The sequence below is a fragment of the Misgurnus anguillicaudatus genome, chromosome 10 (genome assembly GCF_027580225.2).
Source record: "Misgurnus anguillicaudatus chromosome 10, ASM2758022v2, whole genome shotgun sequence".
Taxonomy (NCBI): Eukaryota; Metazoa; Chordata; class Actinopteri; order Cypriniformes; family Cobitidae; genus Misgurnus; species Misgurnus anguillicaudatus.
In genome coordinates this window covers 24177713-24202988 of record NC_073346.2, presented here as the reverse complement: position 1 = coordinate 24202988, position 25276 = coordinate 24177713, and the positions used below count along the sequence as shown (strand labels likewise).

General features: G+C 35.5%; 2 protein-coding genes across 3 annotated transcripts in view; one reads left to right on the top strand and one right to left on the bottom strand.

Moving 5' to 3' along the window:
* Positions 1-15379, top strand: part of abcb4 (ATP-binding cassette, sub-family B (MDR/TAP), member 4) — a 24210-nt gene extending 8831 nt beyond the window's left edge. Inside the window, exons 18-28 of one of the 2 annotated variants that reach the window (XM_073872161.1) lie at positions 94-194; positions 1745-1826; positions 1941-2024; positions 2606-2809; positions 3028-3128; positions 3220-3360; positions 8411-8567; positions 8765-8962; positions 10529-10735; positions 11773-11919; positions 14172-15379. In XM_073872161.1, coding sequence (XP_073728262.1) covers positions 94-194; positions 1745-1826; positions 1941-2024; positions 2606-2809; positions 3028-3128; positions 3220-3360; positions 8411-8567; positions 8765-8962; positions 10529-10735; positions 11773-11919; positions 14172-14369 — 1620 coding nt within the window. In that variant the 3' untranslated portion in view covers positions 14370-15379. Of the gene's footprint in view, positions 1-93; positions 212-1744; positions 1827-1940; positions 2025-2605; positions 2810-3027; positions 3129-3219; positions 3361-8410; positions 8568-8764; positions 8963-10528; positions 10736-11772; positions 11920-14171 lie in introns of both variants that reach the window. The other variant, XM_073872162.1, reaches the window with a different exon arrangement.
* On the bottom strand, positions 15063-25276 carry crot (carnitine O-octanoyltransferase). The gene is made up of 16 exons (XM_073872164.1): positions 25113-25276; positions 24729-24851; positions 24128-24252; positions 23838-24019; positions 22003-22125; positions 21798-21908; positions 21621-21714; positions 20805-20930; positions 20581-20682; positions 20368-20451; positions 20157-20264; positions 19732-19986; positions 19574-19652; positions 19377-19470; positions 19164-19281; positions 15063-17257 (listed from the first exon to the last, which is right to left on the bottom strand). Exons 2-16 carry the CDS (start codon positions 24841-24843, stop codon positions 17135-17137), a joined length of 1839 nt encoding a protein of 612 aa, XP_073728265.1. The 5' UTR covers positions 24844-24851; positions 25113-25276; the 3' UTR covers positions 15063-17134.

Below are 25276 nucleotides of genomic sequence, written 5' to 3'. Positions count from 1 at the left end.
TGAGCATTTCTTCATGTTACACCTGTAATGTCTCTCTCTCTCTCTCTCTCTCTCTCTCTCTCTCTCTCTCTCTCTCTCTCTCTCTCTCTCTAGGTGTTTGGTGGGACTGATCCGAAAATCATTAGGGAGAGATGTGACCTGTACTCTCTGCTGTTTGCTGGCATTGGAATCCTGTCATTTTTCACTTTGTTTTTCCAGGGTTTCTGTTTTGTGTGGAAGCATCAACATTTAAGAAATAGAGACAGTGAGGAATTACAGTCTTAAAGCCTGGAATACACTGCAGGATTTTTGTCCTCCTATAAGATCATTACCTTATCACACTGTGCACCATGAATCGTTTTAACTTGGGTACGACAGGCATGTAGACTGCACGATGATGTAGACTACACGGAAGCTTTGGCGGCTGCGTCCCACGTTAGCGCAACGTCACCAGCATGCACTCGTGGTAAATAAATACCAGCGCGCAGGTCGTAGCAGCAAACACACTGTGCGGTGATCATGCCGAATTTCTGACACTGTCAGAAAACTATTATAGGCTATCTTTGGACGCAAGACCGGGAAAACGGCCGTCTTTGAACCTCTCTCATTGTACGACATAGCAGGGGCGTAGCCATGAGGGGGCCTGGGTGGGCCCTCAGATTTCCAATTGCTTAAAATAAAATAAGAATATTTTGATTTCTTAGTCTGATTGATAGATTGACCAATCAAAATGCTGCACGGTAAAATGCAGCTATTTAAACTTGACTGGATTAGCTCATGTCACGCGTTGTTGTGCGTAACTTACGGTGTCATCTTTGCGTGAGAGTTCATTTATATTCGGTGACAATGTGCCATCTACATCTTTTATATATATATACATCTGGCTACATATATATACATATACATATACATATATATACATATACATATATATACATATACATATACATATACATATATATATGAGTTGCCCCCTCATTTTAAGATAGGACCCTCAAAAAATTTAATTCTGGCTTCACCCCTGCGACATAGGACCACAACATAATCACTGAAATTGCGACGATTGTTTCACGATAAACATCTTTCGTCTGGGACAGCCAATAATCGTGCAGTGTATCCCGGGCTTCACTGGATAAAAGGGTTGTGGCTAAAAGGGATACAGCTATGGGCAAAAACCTGGATGAGCACTGTTTTTATCCTAACCCTAAACCTAAAATTTCACAGAATTTAGACCGTAGTTGTATCCTATTTAGCCAGATCCACTGTTTTCATCCTAATCCTATTCCCAAACCTACCCCTAAACCCAACATCTTGTGAGATTTGGCTGTAGCTGTATCCTATCTAACTAGAACGGGATAGGAGGTGTTCACATAAGCTGTTGCTATGGACATAAGTTGCTCTGAAAAGCACACATGTGAGATGCAAACTGTAGCCTACAGTGTGTGGTGGTAAAGTTCACAGGATCTTTCTTATCTCAAAGTTGATGGCTATTGTGAAATAACTTCAGTCAATAACAGACAGATCTGTCAATTATCTGCTTAACTACCACAGCTAAAAACCCTAAATGCTTTGTTAGAATACATTTAACACTTGAAGTTATTAAATAAAGTACAAGTAGGAAAATAGCTGATTTTGAGGTTTAAAAGCACTTGTTTTAAGTAAGATTTATTATGATATTATGTTATCTATTCATTATTTGAATCTGTTTGTCATTTCTTACGCTATATTATGTCAAAAAGCATGACAGTTCAATGTTTTTGTTTTTTCAGGGTTTCTGTTTTGGAAAAGCTGGTGAGATTTTGACCATGAGACTGAGGTCTAGAGCCTTCAGATCTATGATGAGACAGGTGAAGACACAAACCATCATCATAAAGGTTTACTCAAAAGATGCTTCTTGCCGATGTCTGTTGACAAATAGTAAAAAAACACCTGTTGGGTATGTTTGTGCGTGTGTATTTTAGGACCTGGGTTGGTTTGATGACAATAAGAACAGTATAGGTGCTCTGACCACCAGACTGGCTGCTGATACGGCTCAAGTTCAGGGCGTAAGTTTTCTTCTTCATCAAACATAGATGGTAAAACATTGCTTGGTCCCAGTATTTGTCTTGTAATTATTAGTAAAAAAACAAAACGCATCTGATCGACAATATATTGTATATAATATAATGTTGTTTAAAAGTCTGATATCGACACCATGTTTGTGGTGTGATCTATGAGATATGTTATATGATTTGAGAATGATTCAAAAAACTTTTTTGAAACATGTTTAAGTTTGATTTTGTTTAAGTTTGGTTTTCAATTTTTCAAGTTTTATGATCTTTTATATTAAGACTATTGGAAAGAAGGGTTATAATCTATGATTATGGCCAGTCTTTGACCTTCACTGTAAAAAATGCTGTTTCAAATGCAGTATTTGGTTATACAGTTCAATTCAACCTACTTTTCTAAATTTTGACTTTGTGATAAGTTGACATAACTTGAAATCGTTAATTACCTTAATTTGTAACATAAAATATATGTTGATTTGATATAATTTTTTTACTGTGTAGCTTACAGTGTCAGTATTGAATTATTGTGAGATAACACTGTACTTCATCCCAAACTGCACTATGACTGTTCCCTGCAGGCCACCGGCTTGAGAATGGCAACCCTGGCACAGAATGTTGCCAACCTGGGCACCTCCATCATTATCTCATTTGTGTATGGCTGGCAGTTAACCCTCCTCATTCTCTCCATTGTACCAATCATGGCTGTGGCTGGAGCAATTCAGATGAAGTTATTAGGAGGACATGCGCTAAAAGACAAGAAGGAGCTTGAGCAAGCTGGGAAGGTAAATATTGACTCATATATAATGAGCTGAAGTCAGGTGTCTTTTAACACTATACAAATTTTTAAAGATAACTTTTTACACCTTTATTGTGCACTATAGTGTCGTTCTATAAGCTGATTTTTATTTTCTTATCATGTTATTTAATTATAGTTTTTATCCCTGATAACACATCACCACAAGTTGTTACATCTGCAGTCTAATGTATTTTGTCCATTTAGGTCGCGACAGAAGCTATCGAGAATATACGTACTGTGGTTTCTTTGACAAGAGAGAAAAAGTTTGAGAGTCTGTACCAGGAGAACTTAGTCGTGCCTTACAAGTACTGCATGTTTTAATAAATTTATCATTTTTTTAATAAATATATAAAATATCGAAGTGTTTGATATAATCGATGACTGTATTTTTTCTAGGAATTCTAAGAAAAAGGCACATGTTTTTGGTCTGACATTCTCCTTTTCCCAAGCGATGATCTACTTTGCCTATGCTGGCTGTTTCAAGTTCGGTTCTTGGCTTATTGAACAAAAGCTAATGACCTTTGAGGGCGTCTTTCTGTAAGTGACATTTCAGAGTAGTTTTAACATGATTTAGAATATATATTGCGTCACAGAGTAGTTAAGACCTGAGAAGTACTGTGTGTTTGTACATTAGTTACAGTGTTAAATGAGAGTGAATTGGGATGTCCAAAGTCTGCTGGTTTCTATAACATCAGTTAATGATTAGAGAAAGAACAGCTTGTCAGACTAAACTAAGCAGATGTGCAAAGAATAATGATTTAGTCTCCAGCACAACACAGGAACAAAATTAGTGATTCATTATACTCAGATAAAGATGCAGGTATTCATTTCTGAAGGACTTAAAGCAGAATATATTGTGTATATTCTCAACACGCTTTTTCTCAAGAGTGGGCCTTGAAACAGAGAAATAGAGAAAATTTAAACCTAGTCTTCTTTAGATCTGAATAAATAACAGTGAATGCCCACAATCATATACTGGTCTACAAATACATTTCAAATATAGGGCTGTCAAATGATTAATTCTGATTAATCGCATACAAAATACATTGTTGTTTTACAAATTCATGTGTGTACTGTGTGTAATTATTATGTATATAAATACACACATACATAATTATAAATAATATTTTTTCTTTATACATATAACATTATAATTATAATTAATCGTGATTAATCACATACAAAATAAAAGTTTGTTTATATATATATATATATATATATATATATATATATATATATATATATATATATATATATATATATATATATTAGGGCTGTCAATAGATTAAAAAAATTAATCTAGATTAATCGCATGATTTCATGAGTTAACTGCGATTAATCGCAAATTAATCGCACATTTTTATCCATTCTAAATTTACCCTAATTTAACACTTTTCAAGTTTTTAATATTCTAATCATATATACATATATAGATGCTTTATGCAAATGTATGTTAACAACAACCTGTTTACATTTTAACAGAATCACCAGCCATTGTTTTGTATATGAATTTTCCTTTCAGAAGATTTTTCTTTCTCCATTTTTGTTTGCTGCTGCATCATTTGTGACCTGTGCTGGCAAGTTGAGTCGGAATTAGCAAATTTAAAAAAAATAGTTGTTCATATTTTGACATTCTCTATTAAAACATAGAACAATGCATGATTTGTTGAAATATAACAAAATATGACAGAACTACACGTGTTTGAAGTTGAAAGAGTCAAATTACCACAAACATTTCCACATCCATACATTATATTACCACATCAATACCTTAAAATCACTGGTAAAACTAATAGATTTAGCACACACAAAGCAAAAACATCATCAATGTATGTTCAACTTTTTTTCCTTTTGTTTGATTGACATTGAGACAGACTGCTTAAAATCTAAGTGATCTAATATAATGTTACACATCAGATAGTTTTTCCCAACAGTTAACCAAACATTTACTTAAAACATAACAGATTATAGATCCTACCTGCGTGAATTCTTATCAAAACAGATATTTGTAAAACTGTAATTTTGTGTAGATGTCTATATATCCGGGTCTCGCACTCGCGCGTCTGTGTGCACGCGCTTCAGATATCAGTCAGTCAGCGTGAGGGGATCGCTTTTGAGTCTTGTCGCTCTTAATAACTCTTTAACATTAATCAGGTACCGAACTTTATCTCTCTTAATGACTCTTTTAACATCAAGCAAGTCCTGCAGTCTATTTTCTAAGTCATGCATAAAAGCGAAACCAAAATGAATTGAGACGCATCTTTGTATTAGATTAAGCATTAGGAGGACGGTAACGTTACACCTCTCAGACGTATAAATAAAGATCATATCAGATGTCCAACGAGCATTTAGAGCATTAGATTTGGTAGACGATTTGCTTAATGTTCTTATTTCTATGAAAACCTTTTACTCATTTAGAGAGAGTCACATTTGTCTGCGTCTCTGTTCATTCAACTATGGGCTGGACCAAGGGTCAAACAGAAATTGCGCGTTGCGTTAATCTCCGTTAATAAAATTAGTGGCGTTAAAATGAATTTGCGTTAACGCGTTATTAACGCGTTAATTTTGACAGCCCTAATATATATATATATATATATAATGCAAACACAAACTTTTATTTTGTATGCGATTAATCACGAATAATTATAATGTTATTTATATATAAAATAGTGCTGGGCAAAGATTAATCGCGATTAATCGTATAGAAAATAAAAGTGCATTTATGTATCTGTGTGTAATAATTATGTTTAAATAAACACAGACACATACATATATACATTTCAGAACATTTTTATTTAGATATCCATTTTTTTGTTTATATATAATATAGAGTATATAAAAATATAAATAAATATATATAGACATGTAAATGTTTCTTAAAGGGGCCGTGAATTGGTCGATTTTATTGCTTTATGACGTTGATTGATGTCTACTTATGCATTTCGCGTTGTTTTTACATTCAAAAACATCAAAAGCAATAAGTAATACGCTATTTTGTAACATGGATTAGTGGCTGTCTTGAGAAATGGTTCGTTTGAAGGGGCGGGCCGCATTGAAGACCTGAACGTAAACACCCACTGCTATGATTGGACAGCTTCATTCCCCGTCATTACATGTAGGGAAATGTTTTAAAAACATTAATGTGATAAAAATAGCAGGCGAACACAAATATGTTTGAGACACAAAAGATTCTGGGTGCTAAAGATGATACACATAAATGACAATACGTATATTAAAGTAGAAACAAAACTCGACGTGACTAAATTACCGTATAAAACACAGTAAGCGTGCATCCGAATCTAAACTGCGTCTAATAAATCCTTATCAATAACTTTGTATATTTCTATTGTGCTTGTGAGGTTGCTTTTACATTCACGTAATGTTAAATACCACAGTTATATGATAAAAAATAAGCTTTGTTGAGTGTTTGACCTTTCAAACGCAACTTGCCTAAATTACCGTATACAACACAGTAAACGGGCATCAGAATCTAAACTGCGGTTGATAAATCCTTCCTTATAACTAACTTTGTATATTTCTACCTTTAAATTACAGTCGTATTGTTAAGTGTTGTACCTTTATTAATCGTTTAATGTTTTTAGTAAATTAAATCAGTCAACAAACGTATTTAGACACGGATGTTACAACAGGACATCAAGCAATCTCTTTAACAAAGCAATAGTGAAACGCAGTAACTTAAATAAAGTAAAATGTCTTACTGTGAATTATACTGCTGTGTCATTGTTGTCAGATCCAATATAAGTGGTGCTTCTGAGTCTCTCTGCAAATCCAGCATCGACTTCTTTACAAATGAATCCATGTCCACAACGTTAACAAACGCTCCCCACACGAGCTGGAACTTCTTCAAAAGCAAACTTTATCCAAGCATATTGCTAATGTTAAGTTCAAAGCCTCCGAATTGAAGTATTTAGCTTCTGTGTTGTTCCCATGGTTGTTCCCACGCGGTTCTTTCACAACTGAAAATGCGTTTCCATGGTATCATAACAGATCACCGCGTCAAAATAAAAGTCTCTCAGAAAAAAATGTATTTAAAAAGTCATTTTGGTTAAATTTGTCAATTTTGTTATTGTTTATATATAATATAGAATATATAAAAATCTAAATAAATATATAGACATGTAAATGTTTCTTAAATACTTACCTGAATGTGTGTGTATTTATATATACAAAATAATTACACACAGCACACACTTATATCTTATGCAAAAAAAATCACTTTTTTGTATGTGATTAATCACTATTCATCTTTGCCCAGCACTACACATATATTATACAAACACAAACTTTTATTTTGTATGCAATTAATCACGATTAATCGTTTGACAGCCCTATTATCTGTAAAACAGTCACCAACAAAAAAGTTTTAAGATTTGTTTTATTATTATACAGTATTAACATATATATTTAAACACAGACACATACATATATACATTTCAGAACATTTTTATTTATATATCCATTTTGTTATTGTTTATATAATATAGAATATATAAAAATCTAAATAAATATATAGACATGTAAATGTTTCTTAAATACTTACCTGAATGTGTGTGTATTTATATATACAAAATAATTACACACAGTACACACTCATATCTTATGCAAAAAAAAATCACTTTTATTTTGTATGCGATTAATTGCGATTAATCTTTGCCCAGCACTACACATATATAAAACACAAACTTTTATTTTGTATGCAATTAATCACGATTAATCGTTTGACAGCCCTATTATCTGTACAACAGTCACCAATAAAAAAAGTTTTAAGATTTGTTTTATTATTATACAGTATTAACATATATATTTCAACACAGACACATACACATTTTTAGAGCTTTTTTATTTATATATCCATTTTGTTTTTGTTTATATATAATATAGAATTTATAAAAATATAAATATATTTATATAGACATGTAAATCTTAAATACATACATGAATGTGTTTGTATTTATATATACAAAATAATTACACACAGCACACACTCATATCTTATGCAAAAAAAAATCATTTTATTTTGTATGCGATTAATCTTTGCCCAGCACTACACAAATATTATGCAAACACAAACTTTTATTTTGTATGCAATTACTCACTATTAATCGTTTGACAGCCCTATTATCTGTACAACAGTCACCAACAAAAAGTTTTAAGATTTGTTTTATTATTATACAGTATTACCATTAACATTTGTGAAACAAACGTGATATCCGTCTGTGAAATCCAAGCTAAAGTCTCATAATCTACAGTAATATTAGGAGCATCAGAGTTTGTTTTCACATTGAATTCAATCTTTGACATGGCCTCAGTCAGTATTAAAGATATCAAGATTATATTTTCACAGGCTGATCTTTACATTACGTAGAATGATTTTATGTAAAACACAGTAAAGCTGGGTTTTTACAGACTGTGTCACAAATTATAAAATAGGATAATATTTGGTTCATTTATCAGCTGAATGTTTCCTAATATCTGCTCACAGATTATGTGTAAAATCACATGCAAAAATGTTATGTATGTTTCTATATACTCTAAGAGTTTGTAATATATCTGCTGTTGTCTTTCTTGTAATCTCAGCTATAGTGTACGGAGCAATGGCCGTGGGAGAAGCAAACTCCTTTACACCAAACTACGCCAAGGCCAAGATGTCTGCCTCTCATGTCCTGAACCTCATCAACAGAGTCCCGGCCATTGACAATGCCTCAGAGGAGGGGAACAAACCGGTACACAGCTTACACATATTTAGAGATGATCAATAGAATACATGATTAAAGTTTTACGAGCCAGTAAAGCACTTTTAGTGCTATTTAGCACCGTTTGTTTTAAGAGTGTGTTGTTTTGTAACTTAAACTTGTAATGTTTATATTATGTTTACATTTCAAAGATACAGTATGTCTGACTGGTGGTGTGATCTCTGTAGGACCATTTTGAAGGGAACGTTCATTTCGAAGATGTGCGTTTTAACTACCCATCGCGACCAGACGTGCCAGTGCTGCAGGGGCTCAGGCTCAAGGTGAAAAAGGGTCAGACTCTCGCCCTGGTGGGCAGCAGTGGCTGTGGCAAAAGTACCACAATTCAATTACTGGAGAGATTTTATGACCCTAAACAGGGCAAAGTGGTAAGAGTACACACAAACACAGTCTCACACTAAATTCAGTATGCGGTCATGAATCTGAAAATGGAATTACTTTGCTGAAAATCAGTGCTAAAGGTCAAAGCAGATAAGATATCTTTAAGGCCCTCTAGTTAAAACATGCACACCTCAATGACTCGACGAAGTTCAGGTGCTTCACTCATTACACATTTGAAGGTAAAAATGCACGTGACTGCATCACTTTTATACTGTAAACAACACTAATGCCTCCTGATTCTTTCTAGACAATATCAAAGGTCTGCCTGCGTACCTGCCAATGAACCAATGATAAAAAAGGGTTGTAAAGTTTGCTTATTACATGCAGGTTAAAATTAAACAACCATGTGATTAAAAAGCTGGGGAATGTTGAAATATAAAAATACCAAACTAAAAGCACACATCTGAAATTCATACTCATTGATCACAATAACAATAATCACTTATTCAGGTGCAAACAGGGCCATAGTTTAAAAAACATGTTCTCCTAAATATAAAGTACAGATGGTGAAAAACAAGTATGCACTTACATGTTATTAATTATTTTATAGCAAAATTGTACATTGACCACGATACATTATAGTTTAAATGGGAGGGAAGCCTTAAAGGATTGGTCCATTTTCTGGAGATAAGTCCAGGTAATTTGCTCACCACCTTGTCATCCAGGGTGTTGGTGTTTTTCTTTGTTTAGTCGAGAGGAAATTGTGTTTTTTGGGGAAGGCATTCCAGGATTTTTCTAATTTTAATGGACACCAACACTTAACAGTTTTGATGCAGTTTAAAATTGCAGTTTCAAAGGACTCCCAACGATCCCAAACGAGGCACAAGGGTCCCACCTAGCGAAACGTTGTCATTTTTGACAAGAAAAATAGAGGATGTGCACTTTTGAACCACGGCTTCTCGTCTTTCTCCCGTCCTGTTGCGCGCCAGCTCGACCTCACGTAATACGTCATCATGTCAAGAGGTCACGGATGACGTATCGAAACTACACCCCAGTGTTCACAAGTGTGGAAAAAGAGGACCGTTCCGACGTTGTTGTATGTTGAATGATACTACTGAATGTCTTTGTGTCAGTTTATTGTTTAAAATGGTCCGCAAATGTGCGTTTCATAAATGTAACACGTGACCTTTCCACGGCATTACGCAATTATGTGAGGTCGCGCTGGCGCGTCACAGGACCGGAGATGGACGAGAAGTTGTGGTTTGAAAGTACATATTTTTTATTTCTTGTCAAAAATGACAATTGATTCACCAGATAAGACCCTTATGCCTCGTTTGGGATCGTTTAGAGTCCTTTGAAACTGCAATTTTAAACTGCATTAAAACTGTTAAGTATTGGGCTCCATTAAAGTCCATTAAAATGTGAACAATCCTGGAATGTTTTCCTCAAAAAACATAATATTTTCTCGACTGAACGAAGAGGGACATCGGCAGTTTGGATGACATGGTGGTGAGTAAATTATCTGGATTTTTTTAAGAAAATGGACTAATAACTGCAGTCATCGACGATTGAAGTATTATCACAAACTGGTAACACGTACTGTTTGTACACAGATGCTGGATGATAATGACACAAAGAAGCTGAACATCCACTGGCTGCGCTCTCAGATAGGTATCGTGTCCCAGGAGCCTGTGCTGTTTGACTGCAGCCTGGCAGAAAACATCGCATATGGAGATAATAGCCGAGAAGTCAAGATGGAGGAGATCGAACTGGCTGCTAAAGCCGCTAATATCCACTCATTTATAGAGGGATTGCCACAGGTAGAGACAAAATTCCCAAATGCATCATTCACATCAGTCACACCTATATCAGGAAAAAAGCTTTCGGGTTTAAAAAAACATGAGTTTTGGTAGATAATGACAGATTTAGAAGTTACTTGTATGACTGATTTTGATTATAATAAAATTTAATTATCAAGGATGAAAATCTCTTTCTGGAAAGTTACATAGCAAATAAGTAACTCTCTATTAAAGGGATAGTTTACCCAAAAGTGTAAGTTCTGTCATCATTTACTCACCCTTACCGTGGGTTCACACCAGCCACGTTTGAGGCATCAAAATCACGTCTACCGTGCCTATTTTGCCGCTTGAACAATTTGAGTTTACTTGCTTCATTCGTGCGTGAAAGCCGCGTGTGAAATTTTAGTCATTGATACATTCAAGCGGAAATTCGCATCATGGGTTCACATTTTCAAATTTTTCAACTTGCGCGTTGCTGTGTTGACGCGCGTCTGTAGATCTCGCGCCACGAATAAGGCGTTTAGCGCGGCGCAGTAGACACGATTCCGCCTCAGGAATTGATGAGGCGAATGGGCGTGAATGAGGCGGAGTCGCGTCTACTGTGCTGCGCTGAACGCCTCGTTCGGGCCGCGGGACCTTTCAGATGCACGTCAATGCGTCTTCACATTGACTTAACATTGAAATCACTCGCGCTTGACGCCTATACTTCGGCTGGTGTAAAAAGTGCAGCATTATGTTGTTGGAAACCTGCATACATTTCCTTGTTCTGCTCAACACAAAGGAAGAAATTTGTAATAAAGCAGGAAACAGAAGCACCATTGACTTAAATAGTGGGACAAAATACAACTATAGAAGTCAATTGTGTTTAAAAAGTGTTTGGTTCATTACTCAAAATATCTTTGTGTTCATCAGAACAAGGAAATTTATGAAGGTTTGTAACAACATGAAGATGAGTAAATGATGACAGAATTTTCATTTTTGGGCGAACTATCCCTTTAAATGTTCTATTCCTAAAAATGAAAGAAGGTATAAATCTAGATTGTGTGTTTTGGTTGCAGAAATACGAGACACAGGCAGGTGACAAGGGTACTCAGCTCTCAGGAGGTCAGAAACAGCGTATTGCTATAGCAAGAGCCATCCTCAGAAACCCCAAACTACTGCTGCTGGATGAAGCCACATCTGCTCTTGACACTGAGAGTGAGATGGTGCGTACACACACACACACACACACACACAGCTGTTTCACGCGTTCGTATTAACATATAATGGATAGGGTAATGAGATAAAGCATATTCGGCGTGCTGTCCAAAACGAGGGCTACAAGCTCAAAATATTAGCCTTCTCCCCCCTCTTTAACTGGGATAGATGTACCAGTAAAAAGTGAGGCTATATAGTGTAGGAGGGATGCTGGACGGAGGTGAAGGATGGCTATATAGCTTCTCGCTGATTTGGTTGGATTAAAAAACGCACAACACACATAAAACTTGCTTCTTGGAGGGTAACTTTGTTCTAGTTACACTCTAAAAACAAACGGTGCTATATAGCACCAAAAGTGATTCTTTGCTCGTAATCATAGAAGAACCGTTTTTAGTGCCATGAAGCACCAGTGAAGCACCTGTGTAGAACCATATAGTGCTATGTAGAACCATATTTGGTGCTATAGTGGTTCTATATGGCCCCTATATGGTTCTACACAGGTGCTTCACTGGTGCGTCACCGGTGCTATATGGCACTAAAAACGGTTCTTCTATGATTACGATCCAAAGCACCAGTTTGGTTCTATATAGCACCGTTTGTTTTTTTAGAGTGTATTTCAGTCTCTTTTGATCCGAGTAACCATATAGCTTGATTCGTGTTGCTTCAGCCATTGTCTTGTCTATTGTGCTTCATTCACATTGAAGCTTTCCTGCTTTAAAAGACATATCACAACTAAAACAAGAGTTTTAATTGCATGGAGCATGGTCAAATAAATCCATAAGTATATATTATTAAACAATTATACATGCTAGCACAAAGTATAACATAATAGGTGAATGTGTTAAACTCAAAGGTCTTGAGCAACCTCTAAATATTAATTAATATTGAAAAAAATTGCCCAATGCTTTTATTTATTTATTTAAACATATTGGTGGGGTGAGAGCATGAAAAGTTGAAAAATAAGGACCACCCTACTGACCACGCTCCTCCTGAACTGAGTAAAAACAAACATCATTTAAAAGTTTAATGTTTCACATTAAAGTCACAAAGTGGATTTTTTTTATCTGAAATCTGAATGTTAAAAATTAATGTTTAAATTTGTGCCAAAACACAAATTTGCTTAAAAACTAATATGTGACTCTTCCTGTGAAATCCAGGCTAAAGTCTCATAATCTGCGTCAGAGTTTGATTTCACATTGATCTTTGACACGGCATTGGTATTTGACTCAGTCAATACTAAAGAATTCAAGGTTATATTTTCACTGAATGTTCTTTACATTATATGATCACAAAAAATGACTTTCACAGGCATGGTCACATACTTGTGATATGAATGATTTGGTGGCCCACAACAATAAAGAAAAGAAATCAGTAAGATCCTATAATAGATGGGAACTGCTTCATTACTATTTAAAACTCATCACAGGTTGAGACCAAATAAAATGGCAAGAGTACATTTCTGCAAATTCTAGGCAATAGGAAACTATACTGGAGATACTACAATATAACCGTTTTAATCATAATTCCCAAAGTTACATTTGTGTGATTCAGTAGTTTGGATTAGTTTATTATAAAATGTTGCTCGTATATATATATATATATATATATATATATATATATATATATATATATATATATATATATATATATATATATATATATATATATATATATGTAAAATATAATATATTAGGGCTGTCACAATGATTTAATAATCATTTCATCGCGATTGTTTGACCTCATCGCGATGATTTCAGATCACCGCAATGATTGCACATCTCTCTAGAAAACACAAGGGGGAGCTGCAGCACCTGTATAAACTAGACTGTATCAGATTACTTTTAAATATGTGTAATGTGTATTAATATTTACTCCCAGGTAAGCCTTGCAAAAGATTTAATTTAATTATATAGATTTATATAATTATAATTCATAAAATAATTATAGATTTATAATTATAATCACAACAATATGTGAAAATTATTTCATAAACAAAGAAAAAATGTATGAGAATAACATTCAAAGCAATAAAATATATAGGCAATTAATCTGCATAATCGTCACAATTTATTAAACAATTAACCGTCAGCCAAATTTCATAATCGTGACAGCCCTAATATATATATTGCATAAAAATACAATTCAAATCAAAATTACTATATATATATTTTAAAATGTACAGATCAAAACATGTAATAAAATAGTAAACAATATTCTATTCACCTTTTTTTTCATTCTAACCCTTCTGTCCTGTAAATAGGTGGTGCAGGAGGCTCTTGATAAGGCACGCGAGGGTCGAACCTGTATCATAGTAGCCCACCGCCTATCCACCATCCAGAATGCAGACCTCATTGCCGTGATTCAAAATGGGGTTGTGGTAGAAAAAGGCACACATCAACAGCTCCTCAGCCAGCAGGGGGCGTACTACACCCTTGTTACCTCTCAGATGGGTCACTGACAGTAGAGTCTGGGTGCATATCTAGAGCCTTTATTTAAAAGGATAAACATTTTATTTCAAATAATTGCTCCCGTGTGGTGGGTAGTATTTGAAATGTTACACTTGAACAGTTGAACACATAATTTGTGTCCAAGCATACATTGGATGATCAGCGCTCTGGTTAAGCAAGACTAGCACTGCTTAAGGTCTGTCAGGGACCAGCTTTGTTCTGCAGGCATAACATAAATCGACCTTGCAAATTGAATTGTATTAACAATTATTATTTTGTATTAACAGTACCAAGCACTACCATATCATTTTGTGTTTACACTCTTTGTGTGTTTGGAAAGTTGTTTTTTTACCACAGTAACAAAACAGTGATGAAAAGCAGGCTTTTCAGGATTGAAAACAGCATGCAGTTTAAATATATAGTAATTGATGTGCCTAATACTAAATATATTTCCCTGGTTTCTCAGTGAAGAGTTACTGTTTCTTGCATGACAAGATAATCAGTGGTTTGTTCTGTATGTGTGGTGTCCTGATATTGATCAAACTAACAAAAGGCTATTTTATTTCTTTCTAAACTGGCACTGGTTTGAGGTGCACAAATACTTTTATTCTGAAAATATTTTTAATAAAGTTTGTACTTTTTCATCAGTTAGTTAGGTTTAATATGCCTGAATATGATCCAGATTTATGTAAGAAAGTAGACAGTTTTTGACAAAATTAAACATTTTATTTTCTTAAATGCCATAATGCTTACAAACCTAAATTACAAACTTCGTAATGAAAGCTTTTATCAAGATAGAGGTTTAAACAGTTGTTGCATTTATGAACAGAAAACCAAGTTAACACCTGGGGTAAATAAGCCTTCAACAAACATTCTGCTTTCAAACAAAGATGGTCATGAAATTAGATCGAAACAACTTATGATCACTGTCCAATCACAAAACTTTAAGAGGAAAATACAGTGTGATGTACTGTAATGCAAAAGTTGCCAGGTTAACAAAAATAAACATATTTAACAAGCATTTGTGTTTAATCACATTATTTGCTACTATAAAAAAACCTATCACTAATATAGATTTGGGCGTGTAAAATCAATAACTAATACACGATTTGAGCCCATTATATTAGATAAATCACAATTCTTTTATTCACAGCATTGTAAGTGCTTGCTTTTCTTCTATTCTTGCATTGGGAACACTTTACAATAAGGTTGTACTTTTTAACAATTACTTAATGCATTAGCTATCATGAACTAATAATGAACAATACATATAAAGCATTTATTAATCTTAGTTCGTGTTATTTTGAGCATTTACTACTACATTATTAGTTAAAATTAGTTAATGGGCCATGAACTAACATGAATAACCGTATTTACATTAACTAACATTAATAAAAATTAATAAATGCTTAAAAAAAAACTATATTGTACATTGTTTGTTCATGTTAATTAATGCATCTATCTACTAATGTTAACTAATACCACCTTATTGTAAAGTGTTACCCTTGCATGCATTTAATATCTGAGATCAGAGTAAATTTTGTGGTGAACAATTTACATTCATAATGACAATACAAGAAGATCATGCTTTTTAAGAGAAGCAAATACAGCAGAGTTAGTATCAGTAAAATAAGAACTAATTGACACTTATTTGGTTGGTTAAATAGTAACAAAATATAATTTTTGCTCATCGCAGGTATCTACAATATAAAAAAACATTAATTTACTCTATTGGTGCAAGAAAGACTGCCCTCTAGTGCATTACGCCTTAAAATGAGAAAACCCACATGGTGAGAATGAGAATCATTCTTATGCAAATTTATGACAATCATGAAATTGAAAAAATAAAGGAATTACATACATTTGCATTGTTTTTTTGCTCTATTGCATTGATTTGTGCATTAAAAATGTGAGGTAAGGTCAAACAGTCTATCTGTAAAGAAACAACTTGTTGAAAATGAAAAGATAAAATTGTCAGGATTATAACATCCTGGTTTGAGACTTTAAATGGTACAGAATTGGAATAAGGTTTGAGTTCCAAACATGAGGGCTAATCTTAAAATCAAATCATATTGCATTAACATCCAGTGGAATTGCGATTCTTAAACATTAGATTCCTGACATAACACATTTTTTAAAGGTCACTAGTTAAGAGGAGACAATAACGGGCGGTTTTCCAGACAGGGGTTATCCTAGTCCCAAACTAAAATGCTATTTGAGCTGCCTTAATTTAAAAACACCTTGCCCTGAAGTATCCTAACATATATCACACACAGTTTTGTCTCGAGATGAAAACAAGTATTGTTTTTTGTAAGGTTTGTTTGTAAAAACTACTTAAATGTCCTAATATAACTAAGGCCTAGTCCTGGATTAATCTAAACCCTGTCCGGGAAATCGCCTCGTAATGTGGAAATACATTAGGATAGAAATGTTTATCGATTCCTAATCTGAGCGATTCATAAGAAATAACTAACTGAAGGCACATGACAGTTTAAAGCTCCTGCTTTAATAAAACTACTGCAGATTATTTCTGGAAATCGTCTCTCTGTTAAGTCTGTTAACGTGTCCACATTTATACAGAATTGTCAAGCTTCTACATATTATTAAAGGAACATAGAAAGCAAGTCAACCCCGTCAAATCTAGCCATATCCTGTTAATAGCAGATTAGTCAGCCAAAAGGAAGGTAATACCTGAAAGAACCATGTATAATAAGTTTTGTTAAACGTCATATCTAAAGCAGTGAGGTTAGTTTCATACTTCCCAAGATGCTTTGCTTCACAGTTGGGAGAGAGTAGTGACGTGCATGATGTCATGGAAAGACGTGGTGAGGTTCTGAAAAAGGTTCTCAGCATCCGTCTCTGGATTGGATTTCCAAGCGGTACAGGATGCAACAATCCTAAATCAGGGTGAGAGGAATGTAAATAAAATGCCATATTCTAGCAAAGTATATAAATAAACAAAATAAGAACTGTTTCAGATACCAAAGCACAAAATTCTGGTTTAAAGGGCGCATATAGAGGGTATGCACATGACGTCACCGTCGGCGAGAGGGACTGTGGTTACGCCCACTCAGTGGCAAAAGACAGAGCAGCAGCATTTAAGTACAGCGTGACATCGGCGAAAACACGGTGAAAATGGGAAAAAGCTGTTGTGCGATAGACTGTACTAACAGATTAACAAGAGCTATCGGAGCTTTGTTCATGCCAACGTCCACAGACCACATGTGGGTTGATAAGTTAGGGTCACTATCAAGCAGAGGTTTTACTTTTTACTAAGTATTTGTATTTTATTCGTGTTTTTTTGGAAAACATACATTCCAAAGCATATTATTATAATTTTTATAAGTAAAAGTACACAATTTTAATGTAATTAGGTATAAAAATAAATTTTAATATGCATTATTAAAGAATACACAATATTCTTTATATGCTTTAGAATGTAGTGTACATTTTTTCCCAATACAAACATCCTAATAAAGTACAGATGCTTGGAAAATGTAACTAATGTAACTTAGTATTGTCCACCTCTGCTATCATGTCCAACTAAATGTAATTTAAGCTTATAATAGTCAGTTTTATTGGCATTTTCGCAGCAGTCGCTTTGAAAACCAGCCATTTTGTAGCACCTATTGCCACTCAACCAGACGAGCTCTCGCGTGGTCATGTGGAAAAGTGACGTCAATGCATACACTCTATTATGCCCATTTTTACAAAAGAGTGGGTCTCATTCACAAAGCATGCATATGCACAAATTTGTTCGCAAAATGTGCGTACATACGTTTTAACTTACAAATCATGATTCAACAAAAACTTTCATACTCAAATTTCTTCTAAAAGTTTGCAAAAACGTAAGAACAACTTTGACCACCACATGTATGCAATAATCATGAACAAGGAAAAAGAACCCTATAATATATATCTGTGTTATATATTTTATATATGTTTTTCCTTGTTCATGATTATTGCGTACGTGTGGTCAAAGTTGTTCTTACGTTTTACTTTTAGAAGAAATTTGAGTATGAACGTTTTTGTTAAATCATGATTTGTAAGTTAAAGTCGCAATGAAATTGAAATTAAAAACTATATATATATTTTTTTTAATATTGTGGTATTATTAACAAATCTGACTTATCTGTGAGCTTCATTATTTTAAAAAAATGTGTGTGTGCTCGTAATCTTTAATCAAAGCAAATCTCCTCCCCTCCTCAAAACGATCTCTTTTTAAGTCATATGGTATGGCAGGAGGGCGGGGTCCGGGAGAAGATCGCAGCGATTAGCAATTAGCAACACGACCCAACTTCAAACGATCCAATCAGATCTCGATGGACAAATTCAAATCCAGCCCTGCCTTATTTCATTTCAGAAGCCATTTTATTCAGATATACGTCACCACGGGGAAAATAAGGCAATCGCTACTTACGTTTCATGGCAACTTCTGTACACACATTTTACGAACAAATTTGTGCGTACAAACGCATGCTTCGTGAATGAGACCCAATAATACCTTTAGCCGCATTAACGCCACAACGTGCTAACGAACACATTTAGAAAAGCTTTTAAGTAAAATTACACAGTCAGTCAGTGGCTGAGGGCAGGGCTTTGTTTGTGTGACGTCACATTAACAAGAGCATCAAAACAGCATGTCTAATAAGACTGCTTTGGTTCAATGGGCATAACAAAAAGAGAGTTTGTTTTTTTATTGTAGGGTTGTTGCATTCACACAACGCCAACACACACTTATGTCTATTTATGATTTTGCATAATATGTGCCCTTTGAAGTGAAGAACTACAAAACAGACAATCCTGTCATCACGGATACGGTAGAAAAATCCATATCCATGGTGCACCATGGGTGCAACTGCTCCAAGCCCAGTAGTGTAGCCCACAAGACTCGTAGACAGCACAAAATTTCCCCCTCCTCCACTGGAGGCATTGAAAAAGACATTATTAGGCCCTTAAATTATATAACGTTATTTGGAATAAAGGCATATGTGAAAAGTAAGAATGTGAAGTTTAACCTCTTAGCATAGAGCGGATCTGAGTACAGGTCAGGCAAAGGAAGACCCTCCTCCTTAGCAACTAGGTACAAGCCTAAGAGATGTCTGTCAAAACCTAAAATAAGCAAAGATCATTTACAAATTAATATTATAAAACTACATTTGAAGTTTATTAAATACTTAATTTATCATGTAAATATTAAAACAATGACACAAACCTTTTCCATTCTGCGCCTCCCCCATTAGTTTGTTGTGTTTGTTGGCAGCTGCATATAGAGCTTTCCTTTTCTCTTCAGTCTGCGTAAAATAACCAGAAATGAAAACAATTATAGGCGAACCATTTCTTTATTATGTGCTGTGGATACAAAACACATACAGTGGCGGCAGGGTTGAGCATAATTCTGCACCAGTGCACGGCCTCCACGGTACAGGGCCTCATGGTCTCTGTGCGGCCATGATAGAAGCGTCTTGTGGTGGCCGTTTCATAACAACTTCCAGGCTTTCCGTGCACCCTGTAATATGCCAACTGCAGGGCGAGCTGGACAAATGTGTCCGGGTGAAGTTTTCTCTTCTTAATGGCTGCTTTTCCAAAGGAAGTAAAAGCATAAGAGACAACCTGTAGGTCCTGTGCCTGTAAATAAATGCATGCATTAAAGACACACAACAGATGTCAGGCAAGTGAATTAACCCTTTGTTTTATGATGTTGACTTAATTGTGCATAACAGAAGTCCCCATAATGATCTACGAAATGATCTATCATAATGAGAAAAAAAAACTGTGTGCATGTCTGCGTTACTCACACTTTTCTGGTACTGTTCTTTAGCCAGACTGATGTCTCTTCTCACTCTTTCATCCACAGTAAATATGAGTTCCTCTGGCACATGCAGGTCACGCACAACGTCTGAACCCTATGAGTCACAGAATGTTAATCTCACAGAAACACATTAATACAGTATATGCACATTAACAAAAACACAAAATTAAACATGAACATCATACTCAAGACCTTACCTTCCACACTCCACCATTGGCTTTTAGCTTTTGGTCTATGTAGTAGCCATGAGACACCAAAACCATTGCATCATAGGGAGCATGCTAACGGACAAATATACATACACATTATTTAATTAAACATCACAGCCCCTAATCGTAATCTTTCTTTAGTCAATCTATGACATCACGGCATAAACATTAAATGAGGAAATAATCTACTAATGCATTTACATCACAGTTAGAACCAAAGGTGCCATCAGAGAAGGAGAGCAGATTGTAAGATTTATCACCCCAGCGGATTGTGGGATCACCAGTCAATGAAAGCTGGGTCAGCTGTTGCACAGAAAAAAAAGAGAGAAAAAGAAAGCATGTTTATAAACTATACAGTATCTACTCTTATAGACTTGACATACAAGATGTTGTATTTGTAACTTATACAAAAATATTTGCTAGACCTTTGAGTAGTTTTCAGGGGTAGAATAAGATTTGGCATCATCCAGGGTAAGTACAAACAGGGAACTCTGAATAGTCTCCAATATGGTTTTATTTGCAGGATCAATGGAGATCAGATGATCCCGTGCCTGAAAAAATAGAAATTAAAGAATGCCATTTCAATAAAACACATTATTTGGGACACTCCTCGCTCATTTTCCAGCTCCCCTACAGTTAAACATCTGATCTTCACTGTTTTAGAACCCAATCAGCGGATCTCCGAGTCTGGCGGTACCAATTTTAGCATAGCTTAGCACAATCCACCGAATCTGATTAGACAACCAGCACTGCGCAAAAAAAATAACCAAAGAGCTTCGATATTTTTCCTCCTTAAAATGGAACTCTTCTGTAGTTATATCGTGCACTAAGACTGACAGAAAATTAAAAGTTGTGATTTTCTAGGCAGATATGGCTAGGAACTATACTCTCATTCTGGCGTAATAATCAAGGACTTTGCTGCCGTACCATGGCTGCAGGAGGCGTAGTGATATTACGCACTGCCCGAAAATAGTCCCCTTGGTTACTTTCAATAGCAGGGGACTATTTTTGGGCAGTGGGTAATATCATTGCGCCTGCTGCAGACATGTTACGGCAGCAAAGTCCTTGAATATTAGGCCAGAATGAGAGTATAGTTCCTAACCATATCTTTTATAACTGCTGGTGACAATGAACTGTAATATTTGTGACCTTTAATGTGAAGGTTTTAATATATTAAATCCATTCAACCATTTGGGGCACTGTGATTGGTTGTCATGCTCCAATGGGGGCGTGGCTCTTACTTTGGCCCAGGTGGTCCTTTCCTCTGTGGTCAGGGCACCCACTCCATCTCCTTCTGGCTCACTATCACAAGATTCTTTAATGTACCTGAGCTGCCTCAAGGACACAAAAACATCAACAATGAAGACATGCATTGAGACCAACAAAGGAACTATAAAATTTAAAGTAGACATCAATACCTCAACAGCTCTGGGGGAGTGAGGATACGACCATCACAGAGGGCATCAAACGTGAAGAGCCTCCCACGGCACATAACTACCATATGAGAAGGACACGGTCCTTCACTCTCTACATAACACAAAGACCACACATGCTATATAAATAAACACAGAGATAACATGCAAACTGGAAATTGGGTATGGCTATTGCCAGGTTTCACTCTCTGTTTTGAAAAAGTTAAGGATTGTGTCCTTATTGATTCCAGGCACCTTGCAGGTGCAGAAGAGCATGCGAAACTGATCCATGTCAAAGGGTACATTTCCTGCTTTGTGAATGGCTAGCTTCTCCCTAAATAACAATAACAGCAAATAAACAACTATTGAAGATATAGTTCACCATAATATGAAAAAATTCTGTCTGAAATTATTTAATCACTTATCTGTATAAATTTATTTGGAAAAAACGGAAAGAAAAATACTTTGGAGCAGTGGCGGCTCGTGACTGCTCATCCGAGGGGCGCAAATTCAAAAATGTGTGTTCGGAGTGTTATGTGTTTTCAAAATATGTGTTTGTCGCGTCATGTGAGCCATGTGCATCACACGTGTTTTGTAAAAATAAGTGCCTGCTGCACATGTGTCAAAATTGTTTATGATAAAAGAGATGCTCACGTTCACAAAACACACGCAAGACACTCTCTTAAAAGTAAACTCTGATTACGCATGAGATTATGTGAGTATCTGGCAAACGTGAGCGTCTCTTTTATCATAAACCCCTTTAGACGCGCCTGCAGCAGGCACTTATTTTGACAAGACACGTGATGCACACAGGATCACTCGTCGCACAGAACACATATTTTGAAATTAGGAACCACACACGACCGGCTACATACATGTTGTGGCGAACTTCGCATCGAGCACCCTCGGAAAAAGAAGTCCCCGGCTGCCACTGCTATGGAAGTCAATGGTGCTCAAAAACCTTTACAAACATTGCTCAAAATATGTTTAGTACAACAAAGACATTTATAAAGGTTTGTAACAACTTGACAGTGAATATATGAAGACAGAATTTTTTTTTGTAAATTATCCATTTAAATCCTGAAAAAAAAAATTAATTTACTTATAAATAAATTGGTTACAAGGGTTTTTCTCCTCCTAGGAGTTTCCCACAGGGTTTTTCTCCTAGGGGGTTTTTTATCCCCAGGAGAGTCAGCCAACATTGGCTTAACTTAGCAATTTACTGTATACGTTACACTATTACTACGCTCACTGTATTCTACTTCTTAGTGCTGGGTTTCGATTCAATTTTCAAGAATCAATTCGATTACGATTCTCAAGATCTTGAATCGATTATCATTATTTTATTCGATTAGATCTGATCCGATTTGAAAAAAGCATTTTTCCAGCTGTTACCTGAATTACAGTTTTCAAAACAATGCTTGCTTGCTTAATGTTACTGACCGCCATGTTCGTTGTTTTAATGTCCTTCCACGCATGTGTGAATTCAATGACGCGGCAAGTTTAAGTAATTATTTAATCGATCCTCTGAGTTACGGATCGAATTTTAGAAATTAATATCAAAATCGATTCAGAATTGGTGAATCGATTTTTTCATCACAGCCCTACTACTTCTTATATTATCTATCGATTATTCTGTGTTTTTCCCTACATTTATTAATGTAAAGCTGCTTTGAAACAATTAACAATTGTGAAAAGCGCTATATAAATAAAATTGAATTGGTTTCTATATAAATTAGGTACTCTACTGTATTTTGGCACACGTGCTAATACTAATACAATATTGGGCCCAGTGTTTGTTTCATGTTTCACATTTTATGCTTTGCAAAATTAAATTTTTTCAACTAAGCGAATCTCACTGCAATTTTAAACATTTCAGTGTTTGAGGTTAAGTAATTTTTTATTTATTTCAAAATGCTAAACACAATAACCTCTGTCCTGAAGCAAATGGTTGATGACCACACAATCACATCATACCATGTTAATCAATGTCACACCCTTCAGTTCTAGTCTAGTCTGCTTGTGTTTATAAAAGTAACCACGTACGTGCGAAGAAGATCCCAGTACTGAAGGGTGATCCACAAAACCATACTGGCCCTCTCCAACTGGGTGCCCTCACGTGCAGGCCAGCAGTGCTCTAGGTACGCTGTAGGACCCGCAAAATTCACATTCAGCTGAGAGGGAAAGCGCAACTCTAGATATGCCGAGTCCAGCCACCAATCCTCAAGCTACCAAAGAAAATATACCACATTCAGCCAAACTATAAACCCAAGTCATTAAACATCACATTACAGTCGTTCAGAGGTATGTAAAGGTTTATGATTTATTTGGATCACCCAGTTGCGTCTGGATTTGGCTCTCTGCAGAAGTTTCTGGTGAAGCAGATGTCCAATGCCCTTCTCAAAGCGCTTCACAGAAGCCGTTGTGGCTTGAAACTCCTCTTCAGATGCAAAGGGTCTTACTGTAGAAATATTAAACAACTTTAAAGTCACATTTGCTAATTGCTGCAATATTTTCGCCGTTCCTCATAAATGAGGACTTCATTATGACTTTAAACACAAAATATGCATCTCATATTATAGACCATTTCAAAAGTTGTAAAAAATACTGGTCCAGAGACGCTTCCTGTTTCAGTTTGTGCCTGTTTTTTTTTATTTAACATATATCATCATCTTTAAGATGTTTGTTTAACTTTTTGATTCAGTTCTATGTGTTCTGTTGGTTGTATTTTATCCTAACGTTTATCTAGTGTTAAAAAACTGGGACGGGAGGTGCTTCTGGACCGGTGTTGTTTGCGTCTTTTGAAATGGTCTATACTATAGGGAAAGTAAGTCATTAGATTGATCATAAAAGTATTAACTTCACTCTCATTCCCGTGTAAGACACATGATACTTGCAGTGCAGGCTGGCTATCACATAACTGTGTTGACCTCTCACCTGCATCCAGGTATTTGTTCAGTGTGCCCTGTAGAGAAGGCACAGGTAAAGAGGGCAGACTGTCCTGATACTGAAACGTCCGTTCAGCGGTGGACTCGAAAATCTGGTTATCCATTATTTCACCTAAAACCAGAAAGCGTGCCACTTAGAACAATTTATAAACAATGCTGCTCTGCATAATCTGTGCGTGTTTACTCCGCCTAGAGACGTGCAACTGACGTTGTAAGATTCGCAGGATTTAACTCTGTGAACGCGCTATTCCAACACATTGTAACTTCAGATGACATAAAATAAGTACACACCGTAACAACCATAAATACAAAAACAGATCCTGGGCTCGCTTAAAATGCTGCAAACATAACTAATATTAGCAAAGGGACTTACTTCAACGAGACAGCTGCAATATATGATCATCCAAAGACAGCTATCAAATTGTTCGGGTGAAACGGAGAATGTTGATATTTTGTTGCAACGTTGTTGTGTGAATTCACGCCAGTTCGAGAATCGTTGCCATTACCTTTGCCCTAATTACAGAACGTGAAGTCAAA

Excerpts from the sequence above, each read along its gene's own strand:
- crot (XM_073872164.1), bottom strand. The coding sequence starts at position 24,843 with ATGGATAACCAGATTTTCGAGTCCACCGCTGAACGGACGTTTCAGTAT. Across the intron at positions 24,020-24,127 it reads CCAAATCCAGACGCAACTGG|CTTGAGGATTGGTGGCTGGA; the intron begins GTGATCCAAATA and ends TTTCTTTGGTAG. Across the intron at positions 17,258-19,163 it reads TCTACCGTATCCGTGATGAC|AGGATTGTTGCATCCTGTAC; the intron begins AGGATTGTCTGT and ends TCACCCTGATTT.